The following is a 16854-nucleotide window of genomic DNA, read 5'->3' on the forward strand; positions in this document are numbered from 1 at the left end:
AATATAGGAAAACACTGGAGGAAGATGTGTAGGAAGGTATTATAGCATTCTAGGCCTGAAGTACTGATGAACTATATTGGTGGCTAGGGAAATAGAAAGGAGACCTAAGAGATATTTCAAACTTTTTTTTTTTTTTTTAATCAGCACTGGTATAAAACTGACAAAGAGTGCAGCTGTAAGTGATCCTTAAGTTTCAAGCCTGGAGAAGTGTAGTAGTGTTTACAGGAAAATCTGTAAAGGGGATGTATCTTGGACAGTAGGGAATATGATGATCTCTTTGCTAGTGTGTTACATTACAAGGTTTAGAATTACAGGCAGTAGGAGATTTGTGATACTCAGAGTATGACCTGTGGACTGCTCCATGACAAAGGAACTACAGAAATTATCAAGAAAGTGTGCTAGATTTTTTTGAATGCCTTTTCTGTACCGATTGAGATGATCATGTTGTTCTTCTCCTTTGATCTATTAATTAGTGTATTCCATTGACTGATTTTCTAACTTTGAACCAACCTTGCATTCCTGGAATAAATTCTACTTGATCACGATGTACAATTTTTTTTAAATTGTGCTTTAGGTGAAAGTTTACAGCTCAAATTAATTTCTCACACAAAAATGTATACACATGTTGTTATGTGGCACTAGTTACAATCCTTACAATGTGACAGTACATTCCCCTTCTCCACCCCAAATGTATAATTCTTTGAATATCCTATTGGATTTTGTTTGCTAGTATTTTGTTGAAAATTTTGGCATCTATATTCATAAGGGATATTGGTCTGTGGTTTTCTTTTCTTGTGGTGTCTTTGGTTTTAGTACCAGGGCACCAAAATATTCCTTCTTCTTTTAAGTTTTGGAAGAGTTTGAAAAGGGTTGGTGTCAGTTCTTCGTGAAGCTGTCTGGTCCTAGACTTTTGTTTTTTGGTAGTTTTTTTTTTTTAATTACTGATTCAATCTTTTTGCTTGTTATGGATCTGTAGAGGCTTTCTACTTCCTTTTGAGTCAGTTTAGATAGGTTACGTGAGGAACTACAGAAATTAGAAGTAAATGTGTACAAACTTTTATATCAATTTAACGGAGTAGTTTTACACATGTTGAATCTAATAATAAATATTGAGGCTTATTTTTTTTTATAAATTTTTTATTTTTCTAGCAATTCATTTTTATTGTATTTTATAAAAGTATCAGTCCATAAGAGATTGGAAACAAACAAACAAAAAAATAACAGAACTGGTTCTTCACCACATATTGTTTGAGAAATACCACTACAGGTAATAAGAGATATGGAAAGAGAGTAAGGATAAGAAGCCAAGGTTAAAGATGTAGCTCAAGCATCCTTCTTTGCCCCCCACCCCACCCTCCAAGGCAAATTTGACCATCTTTCTCCTATGCTTACTGTGTTGAGCACTATAAGAAATTCAAAGATGAATATAACACAGATCTTAGCCTCATGGAATTTGCAGACCAATATAAGAGTTATATAAATATAACACAAGAGAGTGAAAAATGCCATAAAAATGAACAAATAATATATAGTTTGATTAAACCATGTTGCTTCAATTCTGAAACACATTCACCGTGCCCACACAGGTTTTAACATTTTTTAAATCAGTGCCCATTTCACAATGTGAACATTTAGTGTGATAGCATTTCCTCCTCCTGTTTTTAAATCTATTATTTTACAGTTTATGTCAACATACACTGGAGGAATATAATATTTTGAAGGCATTTTATGGTGCATACATGTAAAACCTTGTAAATATGTTAACTATAACAACTGTCTCTCTCCCAGCCTGAAAGTTCGTTTAGGAAAGGAACTGCTTCTTTAAGCTTTGTTGGCACTGATGACTATGAAAAAAACCAGTTGCCTCAAATGCAACTCCTGGTGACCCCATGTGTGTCAGAATAGAACTGTACTCCCTAGGGTTTTCAATGGCTGATTTTTTGGAAGTAAATTGCCAGGCCTTTCTTCTGAGGTACCTCTGGGCAGACTTGAACCTTCAGCCTTTCGGTTAGCAGCCAAGCCCATTAACCACCCAGGGACTCCATGTAGCATCTGATAAATAAACCAAAACACCAGTCCCACTGCCGTCGAGTCGATTCCAACTCATAGAGACCCTATAGGACAGAGTAGAACTGCCCCATAGAGTTTGCAAGGAGCGCCTGGTGGATTTGAATTGCCAACGTTTTGGTTAGCACCTGTAGCACTTAACCACTACACCACCAGCGTTTCCATCTGATGTATAGTAGGTATGTAAATGGCTGTACACGCCTAAGGGAAGTAGAGCCTAAGACTGAGTCTTGGTAGTGCCATCTAGACTAGAAAACGGCAATGACAAACTTATTGGGGATTACTTTTAGACATCTGAAGATTCATTCTAAAGATATTTCTATTGGCACCATTTCAATACAAAAATGCAAATATAATTGATTATGTCTTATAATTTGAATTTCTCAAATATTCTTACCAAAGCTCCCAGCTTGGAAAAGTAGATCATTGTCATAATCTTCTCTAAGTGTGATTTCTTCTGGTCTACTTTGGTTCTGAGTAAAATGCTCCGAAACATCAATAGCACTATGGAAAAATGTGAGAATGAAAATAACATGTGAACATAACACAATGCTGGTGCAGTATACTGGAGAAAAAAAAAAAACTATAACAAAAAATAGTTTTTATTATAAGAATAAGAATGTTTTTATTTTATCAATAGTACTATTTATAGAACACTAGTTTATTATACATGCATATAATATTAATGATCTCCAGGTTGCCAAATAACAATGTTCAATTCTCAGTCCTGATCTTACTTGTCCTAACCAACAGCATTTGAAATAGATGATCACTCCTTCACGGAACACATTCTTTACTTGGCCTCTAGGATATCACTCATTCTTGATTTTCTTCTTACCTCATTGGCTTCTCCTTTTCTACCTCTTTTACTGGTTCTTTCTCATTCCCCACACTACTAACTATTGAGAATGACCCAACACTCAGTCCTCAGACTACTCTCCTCTCTCTTAAATCTGCATTCACTCCCTTGGGCTTCTCTTATGGTCCAGGGTTGAAAATACATCTGTATAATCCCAAAACCCAAATTTATACATCCAGTCCAGACCTCTCTCCTAACGTTCAGGCCCAGATATCCAACTGCCTACCTACCCCGCCTTGGATGTGTAACAGTCATCTCAGACCAAAAGCAAAACCAAACCAGTTGCTGTGGAGTCAGTTCAGACTGATAGCAGCCCTACAGAATAGGGTAGAGCTGCCTCACAGCATTTCCAAGGCTGTAAGCTTTATGGGAGCAGACTGCCACATCTTTCTCCTGTGGGCGGCTGGTGAGTTCGAATCTCGGACCTTTTGGTTAGCAGCTGAGTGCATAACCACTGCGCCACCAGTGCTTGCTGTCATCTCAGAACTTATGTCCAAAACTGAATTTACTTCTTTCGCCCTGCTCCACTATCCCCTAATTATCCTGGTCTCATTAAGTAGTAACTCCATTCTCATAGTCATCCTTCACTCTCTCTTAGAGCCATATCTAATCCATCGGCAAACCCTGTTGGCTCTGCCTTCAAAATATATCCTTAATTTGACTGCTGTTGCCTTGATAAAATGAAGACAGAACTGATCAGGGACACTGCCATCTCTCATCTGGATTTCTTACTGCAATAGGCTTCTGCTTCCTCCCTTGTCCCCTTACACCAGCCAGAGGTAGACTGTCGAAATCAAGTCAGTTCCCGTCACCCGTGTGGAAACTCTCCTGTGCTCCCCATCTGAGTAAATTAACGTTCTTACTGTAGTCCACAACACCCGACATCATCTGCACGCCCTGTTACCTCTCTGACTTCATCTCCTACTACTCGGGCCCTCACTCACTCCTCTCTAGTCTCACTTGCCTCCATGTTGTTCTTTGAAAATGTCCCATGTGCTCTACCTTAGGGCCTTTCCATTTGCTCTAACTAGAACATTTCACCCTATGTGAAACCGCATCTGAATGTTTTGCCCCTTCACTTCCTTCAGGTTTCTATTCTTACCTTATTAGAAAAGCCTTCATGGTCGTTCTATATAAAATAGTGCTTTTTGTCACTTTATTCCCTCTTACCTTATATTTAAATTTTTATTTATTTACTTATTTTTTATTATTTCCTACTTTTCTTCATGATGATCACCTCCTGCCATGTTGTATATTTATTTGTTTATTGTCTGTCTATCCCAACTAGAATGTAAGATCCATGAGGGCAGGAGCTGTGTTTTATTCATTGCTGTCTTCTCAGTGCATAAAACAGTGCCTGGCATATGGAAGGTGCCCAATAAATATTTATTGAATGAATGGATGAATATAGTGTCAATACTGCAAACTACATTCAGTAGATATAATGATTTTTTTTTTTTTTGGTGTTATACTCTTGAATTTCACACTAACTTTAAGTCTCTGTCCACTGCATGATTACTTGTTCAGTTGTTAACTACAGTCCATTTGCCTTCATGAAATCTGAATATTAAAACTATATACTATCAAGAATGTCAAGATTGATGGAAAATAAATAATTTACTTCACATTCTGGGTGTCAAAATCATGAAATTCTTCTGGCAATGTGATAGCACTGTAAGCTGCTTCAAAATTCTCTTTTGGAAGGTCAACTAGTCCTGAAAGAAATTAAAAAACACACTCAGTAAACAATGATGCTATGTAAAATAAGAAACTCCAAATTAAATCTCTATTTTCTCTCACTGGCCTGCTGCTTAGCCTCCTAACTGGTTTCCCTGTATCCATTCCTGCCCCTCCGCAGTCCATTCTCTACAAAGCAGCCTGAGTGATACTTTAAAAAAGTAGATTAGATCACTTCTATCTTCAGTGACTTCCAACTGAATTTAAATAAAATCCAAATTTCTAATAGGAACCTCTGTAACCCCATGAACCCACTGGGTATCATCTAATGACACTCTCGCTCTCACTCATTATACTCCAACCACACTGGCCTTTGGGCTCCCTGAACCGGTCAAACACTTTTCCACCTCAAGACCTTTGTTCTTGCTGCTGAGAATGGTATTCCCTCAGGGGCTTCTTACATGGCTGAGTACTTCTCATTCTCATTCTCATTCTGAGGTTACAGTGAAATCTCAGAAAGGCTTTTCCAAACTACCCTAACTAAAGTGAATTTCTGTTATTTCCTATTGCAGTGTTCTATTTCTCTTCATTGTACAATCACAATCTATAATTATTTTAATAATTTTTAAAAACTTTTTTATTACCTGATTCCCTCACCAGACTGAAAGGGACCTTATTTGTCTTGTTTGTCCTTGTATCCCACAGCCTAACATAGTGTTTAGCTTAAAGAATGGGATCAAAAATATTTGTGGAATATATAAATGAAATAATGAATAAAAAAGAATGAACCATACTTGGTCTGAGTATAAATCTACCTAGAATTTCTACAAATATTCTAAATAAAGAGGGAGGAAAAAAAGATACCTGTCAATCCTGATTCAACAAATACTAACTGAGGAAACAGTATGTGGAAGGTACTAAGACAGAAATGCAAAAAATGACTATGACAAAGGCCCTGGCTTCAAGAAGCTTGCAGACTTCTCTCACGAGCGACAAGGCCTAAATAACCATAATATGAACTAGAAAATGGTGTGTATCTTAGAAACGGAACAGACTCTACGTAAATTAACATTTGAAGGCATTATAACTCATGTAAATCTCTAGCATTTTGGAATGCCTAGGGATTTTCAATAATAATTCATAAATAGCATGCTAGTTAGGGTCTTGAGCATTCTGAAAACAATGACAACTACAGATATCTAGGTTTTGCCAATTACACTATTTCTAATTTCTCTTGTAAAGACAAAAACAGATACAGCAAACTAACCAAACAATAAGGAAACTGGTTGCCCCATGGAGGAGAGCTGCCCCACAGGGTTTCCAGGGCTATAATCTTTGCAGAAGCAGACTGCCAGGATTTCTCTCCTGCAGAGCAGCTGGTGGGTTCTAACTGCTGATGTTTTGGTTAGCAGCTGAGCACTTAACCACAGTGCCACCACGGCTCCTTCACAGCAAACTAAGTGACCCATTAAAAACCAAATATTAAGAGTTTCTTACATGAATTGGTGCCTTTAAGTGTATTACTTATATAAATATGCAGGAACATTACAAGTTTTGGAAAGCACGACCTTTTCCTGCAAATAAAAGCAAGGGAAAGAATGTAATTTGTCCCTAAGCATGAAATGTTATGGAAAAATCTTATGGAGCCCTGGTGGCACAGTGTTTAAGAGCTACAGCTGCTAACTAAAAGGCTGGCAGTTTGAATCCGCCAGTTGCTCCTTGGAAACCCTATGGGGCAATTCTACTCTGTCCTATTTGTTTGCTATGAGTTGGAATCGACTTGACAGCAATTTTTTTTTTTAACCATAAAACTTAGATTCAATCAAAAGGAAGCTTACATTCTCTATACTCACTCTGAAACTGTAGAGTGCTGCTGATTAAAAAAGTCCATCCAAAGTAAAAATACAAAAGGAAACGAAGAAGAAGCAATAAATATTGTATGTATACCTGGGCGAAATGTCATCTTCATTTTAAGAAATGCTTCACTGCAATCTGCCAAAAGATATTTTGCCTTCCTATTATAGATTCGAACAACTCCCAGAAGAAGGTGTCCTGAAGTTCGAAGCGCAATTTTCACCTTTCAACAATTTTTAAAGTATTAGAATATTGAAAAGTTGGTCAATAAGACTGTTCTTTGAAAATTACTGAAATCATAAGAATTTCTTCTCTTTAAAAAAGACATTTCACATCACTTTCTACTTCACCTTTTAAAATGACTTATTAACATTTCTTATTCAATGAAGATAATTTAAGGAGGCATTTAATACTCTCATTGGTGCTATGGGAAGACTGAACATAAACTGCAGTCAGGTAGAGTAGCGTTTGAGCCTTGGCTCATTTGCTGAGGCGAGTCATTTAACCTTCCTAAACTTCAGTTTATTATAATGGCTACAATTTATTACAGTGAAACCTGTGAGAGCCAACGAGGGGACTGCCTTGTTTTCTGGGTCTCACAAGTTTTCCGGCTTTGAAAGAGTACAGTCTTACTATTTTTCTATCACTCGTTTTAGTGGAAAATATTTAAGTTTTTCTTCTCTGACAGATTTCTGCCTTACACAGAGTTCCAGCTTTCACGGACTTTATTGTATATACTTATTTTGTGCCCGGCATTGTGCTTTTCATACATTAATTTATTTAATTTTGACAACCACCTCTATTTACAAAAGGAAAAAACTGATACTTGGGTACGTTAAGTAGCATGCCCAAAGTATCACAACTATTAAGTGGTGGAGCCAAAATTACAATTAAAATTTGGCCAACTCAAAAGTCACACTCTTAACGACCACACTTTATTGGGACTAAAAGAAGCCCACATCATAGGGTTGTTGTGAGGATGAAATAAACAACATAAAGTCTAGCCCGCTCCCTGACACACAGGTTTTCAATTATATTTCATTTTTCTCTCAAATAGAAAAAATATTTAACCTATTAAAAATATGGCATCATTTTAAGAATTATAATGTAAATCCTAATAGTAGCTGTATAATGCTTCATGATGAATACTTTATTGTTTACGAGGTGTTTTCACATATATTTTGATTCACACTCAACCTTTTTATTAATTATTTTTCTAAGAAGTATGTACGTAACTCCTATGTATAATTAATGAATTAATGATGAGGGTAAAAGAAAAAAAAGACTAGACTTTATGTTCATTTATTTTATCCTCACAACAACCCTAGGTATAAGTGGAGCCCTGGTGGTGCAGTGGTTAAGAGCTACAGCTGCTAACCAAAAGGTCGGCAATTTGAATCTTGGAAAACCCATGGGGCAGTTCTACTCTGTCCTATATAGGGTTGCGATGAGTCAGAACTGACTTGACAGAATTTTTTTTTAATGTATAAAGTATTTTGTTAGGGAATAGGAAAGGACAAAATATATATGAAATATGGCCTTTATCCTTCAGAGTCCAATCTATTTATGATAAACACATGATACAGTTAATTACCAACCCCCCCCCAAAAAAAAAAACCGGTTATCGTTGAGTCGACTCCAACTCATAGTGACCCTATAGGGCAGAGTGGAACTGCCCCATAGAGTTTCAAAGGAGTGCCTGGTGGATTTGATCTGCTGAGCATTTGGTTAGTAGCCATAGCTCTTAACCACTTTATCACCAGGGTTTCCTAATTACCAACAGAAAACAATATATGCTTATGTTCAGATATTATAGGAATTAAAATAGAGGAGAGCATTTGAGAAGTTCTTGGAAATATACTTCATGGTCTAAATATATTTTAATTCCATTCCTATCCATAAGTTATGCCAAATACAAACCATCATTTTAAAAGCAGTAACATACCTTAGGTGAAAGAATTTTTTCAATGGTTATCTCTAGGTTACATTCAAATACATGAGCCTTTGTGAGTTTCTTCTCCCAATGAGCTGCCAGCCATATTTTGGCCAATGGCCCTCGTTTACTCATAAGCACATGTGTGTAGAACATGTTGCCTGTATTCCTTAGTCGTATTTTACAAACTAGAGAGAATATTAAAAGGTATTTAAAATTTGAATACAGAAAACTTCCAGTGCTATTTGATAGTAAGCAGAAATACTTTTCATTAGTTCTATAAAAATAACACTCAGATTATCTTCTAATTCAATGTGTTATCCAACCAAAACCATTTTCTCATAAAGAAACCTTTATTTAGAATATAAAATTACAAACTAATGACACAGCTCTATTAGATCGTGAACCACGCTGGTTTAAATGTACCCTGATCAATGATCTTCTTACATTTTGCTTATTTTATCCAACGAAGGATTTGAGCTCCCTTCTTTTAAGTATGGCCAAATAAATAAGGGGGGAAGATGGGAAAAAAGGAGGTAGAAATAGGGAAGAAATGATAGAATGTGGGCAAACTAAGAAAAGGAAACACAGATCACCTCCTGTAAAATTTAAAAATTTGAGAGGTGTTGGATCACTGATTTATATCCAGGTGTTGAATTTCTTTATTCTCTTCTAGATGCCCTGGTTAATTCAATAATATAAAAAATTTTCAAGCTAAAATAATGGAACTCCAAAGGATCATAAAGTGAAAAAATAAAAACAAGGAAGTATAATAACCAGAAGATGACAAGAAAGAAAATGGGAATCAACTAAGAAGTTTGAAATATGAATGGTAAAAGGAAAAACATCACTTAAAAATGAGGAATTTATACACATCTCCACAAATCATACTACTCTGCGTAACAGCCTAAGGCTCTATTACTAAGCAAAAATGAGAAAGGATTATTGCTTAACCTTAAACTGCCTCTATGGAAGCTTCTTTCCTACTTGAAGTTCTGATAAAGGAGAAAATTAAGCCAAACTGAACATAAAAACAAAATCAGCCACAGAATTAACACCTTAGGGGAACTCTGATCAATGCTCATTTACACCCCAAGGATCAAATCATCAGGCCCAAACTAAGGGTTATGCAATCTACCAAAGCCACATTCCCCAATGGGGACAGAGATTTGTTCATGGCTTGTCCCTTGCCTTGGTTCCACCTTCTTCCTTTCTAGTCTGTGTTTTAGTATCTTAATATAAGTTCCAATTTATCTGTTTTAATTGCTCCCAGGTGTGCGATGAATAATGCACATTTAAAAAATAAAGTTATTTAATATTCCCGAGGCATTGATTTTTCTGGGTGTATATTACCAAAAAGAAAGCGGGGGGGGGGGCCGCATGAAAACCCACAAGTCCTGTGGGTTATTTCTAGATTGACTTGGCTTCATGCAAGGTAAAGCCAGAGAGAAGACCTGGAACTGCGAGCCGGAGAAAGAGCTACTTCGCGGAAAACAGCCCAGGAAAGGCAGGGGGCCGGCGGGGTGCGAAGCGGGGCGCAGAGGGTGGGAGGAAGCGGCAGCGGCCCTGTGGGAGCGGAAGGGGGAGGCAGAGAGCCAGGGGGCGAGACTTTCCAGGGGAGCAATCTGAGGGCGCGGGGAGAGGAAAAGGGAGGTGCAGAGGGCCTGGCCGGGGCTGTGGGGAGACGACAGCGGGCGTCAAGGGCAAGGACGCCGCGGGTCCTCCCCACAGACGACCCCTCAGAGTCCAAGGCGAGATGCTCAGAGAGGGAAACTGAGGCCAGAGGGGTGATCGCAGGCGCCCGTCCCCCCGCGCGTGGGGATGTGGAGGCCCCGAGTCGCCTCCCCAGCCCAGAGAGGGCTCCGGGCGGCGGCGTTTTTTCCTCAGTCGGGGCCCTCCCTGCTCCGCGCGGCCAGCTGAGGGGGCCATCGGGAGCCGGGGCGGGCGCCGGTGGGGATGCGGGTGGCCTGGATCCCCTCGTCCACCTCACTACAGCCCTCGGTACTGCCTGGCGTCAGGCGGCGCCCTACTTTCAGCGCCGCGTCTGAGGAGAGGCGCACGGGAGCAGCTGCTGTGAGAAGTCGCCGGGCGCGGCTGGGCGTCAGCGGGAGCGCGGTGGGGCGAGGGGCGGGGCGGGGCGGGGCGGGGCGCGGGGCGGGGCGATAGCGGGGGTGGGCGGGGCAGGGCCCCCATCCTAGTGCGCAGTCTCGGACCTCAACCGCGGTGAGGGATGGAGGGGGCGGAGCCCTGGTCCAGAGGTTCCTTTGAGAAAGTGCCAATGTCTGACTCCTCTGCCCGGTAGTCTCTGAACATCCCTAGGATGAAGTCCCATCTCCTCCACTTACTAGTTAGGAACCCCCTTGAAGCAATTATTTAATGTCTTGAACTTTATTCTTTCTCATCTGTAAAAGGTAAATGGCAATCATAAAAGTACAGGCAGTACTCGAATTACTGTGGGGTACCCTTCGAACGATTCTGACCTAAGTAGAATAGCTCTCTCTTTCTTTTTTAGTGTTCATTATTATTGTCTTTTATTATCAGTCTCTTTAAAAACATGCTGTATTTGTCTTGGGGGCTTGGAAATATTACATATAAACTTACAGATATATCTTAACATTGTGTGTAATATATGGAGCCCCGGTGGCACAGTGGTTAAGAGCTCTGGCTGCTGCTAACCAAAAAGTTGGTAGTTTGAATCCACCAGCTGCTCCTTGGAAACCCTATGGAGCAGTTTTACTCTGTTCTATAGGGTCACTGAGTCTTCCTCCAATCCTGATGCCCCGTTCTTCTTCGTATAATCCAGCTTCTCTGATTATTTGCTTAGCATACAGATTGAATAGGTATGGTGAAAGAATACAACCCTGATGCACACCTTTCCTGACTTTAAACCAATCAGAATCCCCTTGTTCTGTCCGAACAACTGCCTCTTCATCTATGTATAGGTTTCTCATGAGCACAATTAAGTGTTCTGGAATTCCCATTCTTCCCAATGTTATTCATAGTTTGTTACGATCCACACAGTCGAATGCCTTTGCAGAGTCAATAAAACACAGGTAAACATCCTTCTGGTAGTCTCTGCTTTCAGCCAGGATCCATCTGACATCAGCAATGATATCCCTGGTTCTACGTCCTCTTCTGAAACCGGCCTGAATTTCTGGCAGTTCCCTGCGATACACTGCTGCAGCCGTTTTTGAATGATCTTCAGTAAAACTTGGCTTTCGTGTGATATTAATGATATTGTTCTATAATTTCCACATTCGGTTGGATCACCTTTCTTGGGAATAGGCATAAATATGGATCTCTTCCAGTCAGTTGGCCAGGAAGCTGTCTTACATATTTCTTGGCATAGAGGAGTGAGCACCTCCAGCACTGCATCTGTTTGTTGACACATCTCAACTGATGTTCCATCAATTCCTGGAGCCTTGTTTTTTGCCAATGCCTTCAGAGCAGCTCGGACTTCTTCCTTCAGTACCACCGGTCCCTGATCATATGCCACCTCTTGAAATGGTTGAACATTGACTAATTCTTTTTGGTATAATGACTCTGTGTATTCCTTCCATCTTCTTTTGATGCTTCCTGCATCGTTTAATATTTTCCCCATAGAATCCTTCACTATTGCAACTCGAGGCTTGAATTTTTTCTTCAGTTCTTTCAGCTTGAGAAACGCCAAGTGTGTTCTTCCCTTTTGGTTTTCCATCTCCAGCTCTTTGCACATGTCATTATAATACTTTACTTTGTCTTCTCAAGCCACCCTTTGAAATCTTCTGTTCAGTTCTTTTATTTCATCAATTCTTCCTTTTGCTTTAGCTGCTCGATGTTTGAAAGCAAGTTTCAGAGTCTCCTCTGACATCCACCTTGGTCTTTTCTTTCTTTTTTTCCTGTGTTTTCAATGACCTCTTGCTTTCTTCATGTATAATGTCTTTGATGTCATTCCACAACTCGTCTGGTCTTCGGTCACTAGTGTCCAATGCGTCAAATCTATTCTTCAGATGGACTCTAAATTCAGGTGGGATGTACTCAAGGTCATATTTTGGCTCTCGTGTACCTGCTCTGATTTTCTTCAGTTTCAGCTTGAACTTACATATGAGCAATTGATGGTCTGCCCACAGTCAGCCCCTTGCCTTGTTCTGACTGATGATGTTGAGCTTTTCCATTGTCTCGTTCCACAGATGTAGTCAATTTGATTTCTGTGTGTTCCATCTGGCGAGGTCCATGTGTACAGTCGCTGTTTATGTTGGTGAAAGAAGGTATTTGCAATGAAGAAGTTGTTGGTCTTGCAAAATTCTATCATTCGATCTCGGGCATTGTTTCTATTACCATTAACAACCTGTGTTACGCAGATGACACAACCTTCGTTGCTGAAAGTGAAGAGGACTTGAAGCACTTACTGATGAAGATCAAAGTCCACAGCCTTCAGTTTGGATTGCACCTCAACATAAAGAAGACAAAAATCCTCACAACTGGACCAATGAGCAACATCATGATAAATGGAGAAAAGACTGAAGTTGTCAAGGATTTCATTTTACTTGGATCTACAATCAACAGCCATGGAAGCAGCAGTCAAGAAATCAAAAGACGCATTGCATTGGGTAAATCTGCTGCAAAGGACTTCTTTATAAAGTGTTGAAGAGCAAAGATGTCACCTTGAAGACTAAGGTGGGCCTGACCCAAGTCATGGTATTTTCAATCGCATCATATGCATGTGAAAGCTGGACAATGAACAAGGAAGACCGAAGAAGAATTGATGCCTTTGAATTGTGGTGTCGGTGAAGAATATTGAATATACCACGAACTACCAAAAGAATGAACAAATATGTCTTAGAAGAAGTACAACCAGAATGCTCCTTAGAAGCAAGGATGGCGAGACTGTGTCGTACATACTTTGGACATGTTGTCAGGAGGGATCTGTCCCTGGAGAAGGACATCATGCTTGGTAGTGTACAGGGTTAACGGAAAGGAGGAAGACCCTCAACGAGGTGGATTGATACAGTGGCTGCAACAATGAGCTCAAGCATAACAATCATTGTAAGGATGGCTCAGGACTGGGCACCGTTTCATTCGTTTTGTGCATAGGGTCACTATGAGTCAGAACTGACCCGGCAGCACCTAACAACTACAGCAACAACAACATAGGGTCACTATGAGTCCCAATCAACTCGAGGGCAATGAGTTTTTTTTTTTTTTTAAATAGGGTCACTGTTTTTATGAGTCTGAACGGACTCAACTGGTTTGGCTTTTTGCTTTTAGGTAGTATATATTACTAACGATAAAATAGTGAAGAAAAAAAACAAAACAAAAAAAAGACGGTGGTGGTAAGTACAGTTTGTGGTAACTCCAATAGGTTGTAAGCAGGAGACTACCTGTATCTGCTTCATAGAGTATTGTAAGAAATAAATGAGATAAAGCATGCCAAGGAATGTCTAGCAATAATAAGTGTTCAGTAAATACTAGCTATTATCAAAAAGAGGATTCACATTGACCCACCCTTTAGTGACACGTTACCACAGTTTTCAACAGCCAAATCCAGAATCTCCTAGAAGCTGGGAGAAAAAAAAAAAATCTTGTCAGAGCATGAGGATCCAGGGCTGCTTTCCTCCCTAGAGCTTCATAGTAAATGCTAATAAATCTTGGAATAACAGTGGCATCCAACATATAGGCTATTGATCAGGTGACAGCTCCTTGTTGGGAATTCCCGTAGGTTGTCTCGTTTACTCTCCAAACAGCCTCACAAGGTAATTATTATAGTTTCCTCCATTTTGCTGATGAGAAAATAGCCCAGAGAGAAGCAACCTGTCCGGGATCAAATAGTTGGAAATGGTGGAGACAGGATTCAAAATCAGGTCTAGCTGCCATTTTCTAACTCAGGGAATGATGTCATAGCCACCACCCAGGCAGACATCTGGGAGACATCCTTGACACCACCTTCACCTCTACGTTAACGTCATTCCATCAGCAAGCGCATCACTCCATCTTCAAATACGACTTTAAGCCATCCATTTCTTACTGTTTCCACTCACTCCACCCTAGTATAAGCCACCTCTATCTCGTGGAAAGGCTCTCCAGCAGCCTCTTCCGTGGTCTTCTTGATGTTATTTACCTCCTTAAAGCCCGTTCCCCACATGGAAGCCAGAGAACTCTTAGAAAAATATAGGTTGAATCGTATTACCCCCGCCTCCCCCCCCACTTAAAGCCCCCTAAGTCTTCCTGTGGTGCCCTGGTGACACAGTGTTTAAGCATTTGGCTCCTAACAGAAAGGTTCCAATTCAAACCCACCAGCTGCTCCTCGGGAGAAAGATGTGGCAGTCTGTTTCGGTAAAGACTTACAGCTTAAGAAACTCCATGGTGCCATTCTGCTCTGTCCTATAGGGTCACTATGAGTCAGAATTGACTTGATGGCAGTGAGTTTTGAAAAGTCTTCCTGTTGCTTTTAGTACAAAACCTGAACTCTTTCTACCAACTACAAAGCCTTGCATGGTTTCCTACGTATTGTTGTAGCTTCCTTTCATATGTGTGGATTTACTTTGACAACAATGAATCTTCAGTTTCAGGGCTCACACTTGCACTGGCCTCTCCAAGGCCTTGGGAGAAACATAGCATCGTATTCACATGAGCATATGTTTTTGTAAACTTTGCAAAAGTAAGATGTGTAACTATAAGCCTTTAATAAGATTGACCTCACTTTCCACTTTGTCCCTCTATCACACTATGTTGGTGGCGATGGAGCATTTAAGGGAAGCAGCTAAGACAGAGATGAGTTGGGGGGTACATTTAATTCAGGCTCAGAGGGATCTATTTATGTGATCACAGTCACTTCTATCTTCAGTCAAATCGTTGCTATCCATCAGTGTAAGAATGATTTCCCAAAATACTGTGCTGACTCACCCTTACTGTGACATGAAGGTGTAGGGCCACAAATGGATGGGAAACAAAATTTGAAACATACAGAGCCAGAACCTAGTCTATGGAAAATTTTTCCAATCATCAGGCATGTTAAAATGTAAGCAGAGGATCTGATTCTTGTTGAAGCCTGGTTAAAGTAGTATTTTTTTTTTAATTGTGCTTTAGGTGAAAGTTTACAGCTTAAGTTAGTTTTTCATACAAAAATTTATGTACACATTATTATATGGCCCTAGTTGCCTTCCCTATAATGTGACCGCACAGTCTTCCTTTCCACCCCGGATTTCCCGTGTCCATTCAACCAGCCTTCTCATCTTGCCTCCTATATCTATATCTTAGACTCCTATATCTACTTGAGTTAAGAAGAACACTCTTCACAAATATCGTTTTATGTCTTACAGTCCAGTCTATTCTTTGAAGAGTTGGCTTCAGGAATGGTTTTACTTCTGGGTTAACAGTGAATCGGGGGGCCATGTCTAATGGGGCTCTTCCAGTCTCAGACCATTAAGTCTTGTCTTTTTACTAGAATTTAAGTTCTGTACCCCACTTTTCTCCTGCTCCATCAGGGACTCTGTTGTGTTTCCTGTCAGGGCGGTCATTGGTGGTAGCTGGGCACCATCTAGTTCTTCTGGTCTCAGGTTAATGGTGTCTCTGGTTTATGTGGCCTCTTTTGTCTCTTGGGCTAATATTTTCCTTGTGTCTTTGGTGTTCTTCATTCTCCTTTGTTCCAGGTGGGTTAGGACTAAATGATGCATCTTAGATAGCTGCTCGCTAGCTTTTAAGACCCCAGATGCCACTCACCAAAGTGGGATGCAGAACATTTTCTTAATATCTTTTTTTGTGGTGTCTTTAGCTGGTTTTGGTATCAGGGTTATGCTGGCTTCATAGAATGAGTTTGGGAGTATTCCATCCTTTTCTATGCTTTGAAATACCTTTTGCAGTAGTGGTGTTAACTCTTCTCTGAAAGTTTGGTAGATCTCTCCAGTGAAGCCATCAGGGCCAGGGCTTTTTTGTTGTTGTTGTTGTTGTTGGGAGTTTTTAAATTACCTTTTCAAACTCTTATTTTATTATAGGTTTATTTAGTTGTTCTACCTCTGTTTGTGTGAGTTTAGGTAGGTAGTGTGTTTCTAGAAATTTGTCCATTTCCTCTAGGTTTTCAAATTTGTTGGAGTACAATTTTTCATAGTATTCTGTTATGACTTTAATTTCAGTTGGGTCTGTTGTGATATCGCCCATCTCATTTCTTATTCTGGTTATTTGCTTCCTCTTGAGTTTTTCTTTTGTAAGTTTGGCCAGTGGTTTATCGATTTTGTTGATCTTTCCAAAGGACCAGCTTTTGGTCTTGTTAACTCTTTCTATTGTTTTTCTGTTCTCTATTTCATTTGTTTTTTTATTTCATTTAATTCTGCTCTAATTGTTATTATTTCCTTTCTTCTGGTGCCCGAGGGCTTCTTTTGCCGCTCTCTCTCTACTTGTTTGAGTTGTAGGGTTAATACTTTGATTTTGGCTCTTTCTTCATTTATTGATATAAATTGACCTCTGAGCACTGCTTTCGCCGTGTCCCAAA

At 39.8% G+C, this 16854-nt stretch overlaps 1 protein-coding gene across 1 annotated transcript in view; it reads right to left on the bottom strand.

Annotated features, from left to right (window-relative positions):
* The window catches only part of RAD21L1 (RAD21 cohesin complex component like 1), a 32633-nt gene extending 22253 nt beyond the window's left edge, over nucleotides 1-10380 (bottom strand). Inside the window, exons 1-4 of the mRNA XM_003411469.3 lie at nucleotides 8403-10380; nucleotides 6551-6680; nucleotides 4548-4641; nucleotides 2465-2571 (exon numbers count right to left, since the gene is read on the bottom strand). Coding sequence (XP_003411517.1) covers nucleotides 2465-2571; nucleotides 4548-4641; nucleotides 6551-6680; nucleotides 8403-8546 — 475 coding nt within the window. The 5' untranslated portion in view covers nucleotides 8547-10380. The remainder of the gene's footprint in view (nucleotides 1-2464; nucleotides 2572-4547; nucleotides 4642-6550; nucleotides 6681-8402) is intronic.
* Nucleotides 10381-16854: the final 6474 nt, after the last annotated feature.

The sequence above is a fragment of the Loxodonta africana genome, chromosome 24 (assembly GCF_030014295.1).
Source record: "Loxodonta africana isolate mLoxAfr1 chromosome 24, mLoxAfr1.hap2, whole genome shotgun sequence".
NCBI lineage: Eukaryota > Metazoa > Chordata > Mammalia > Proboscidea > Elephantidae > Loxodonta > Loxodonta africana.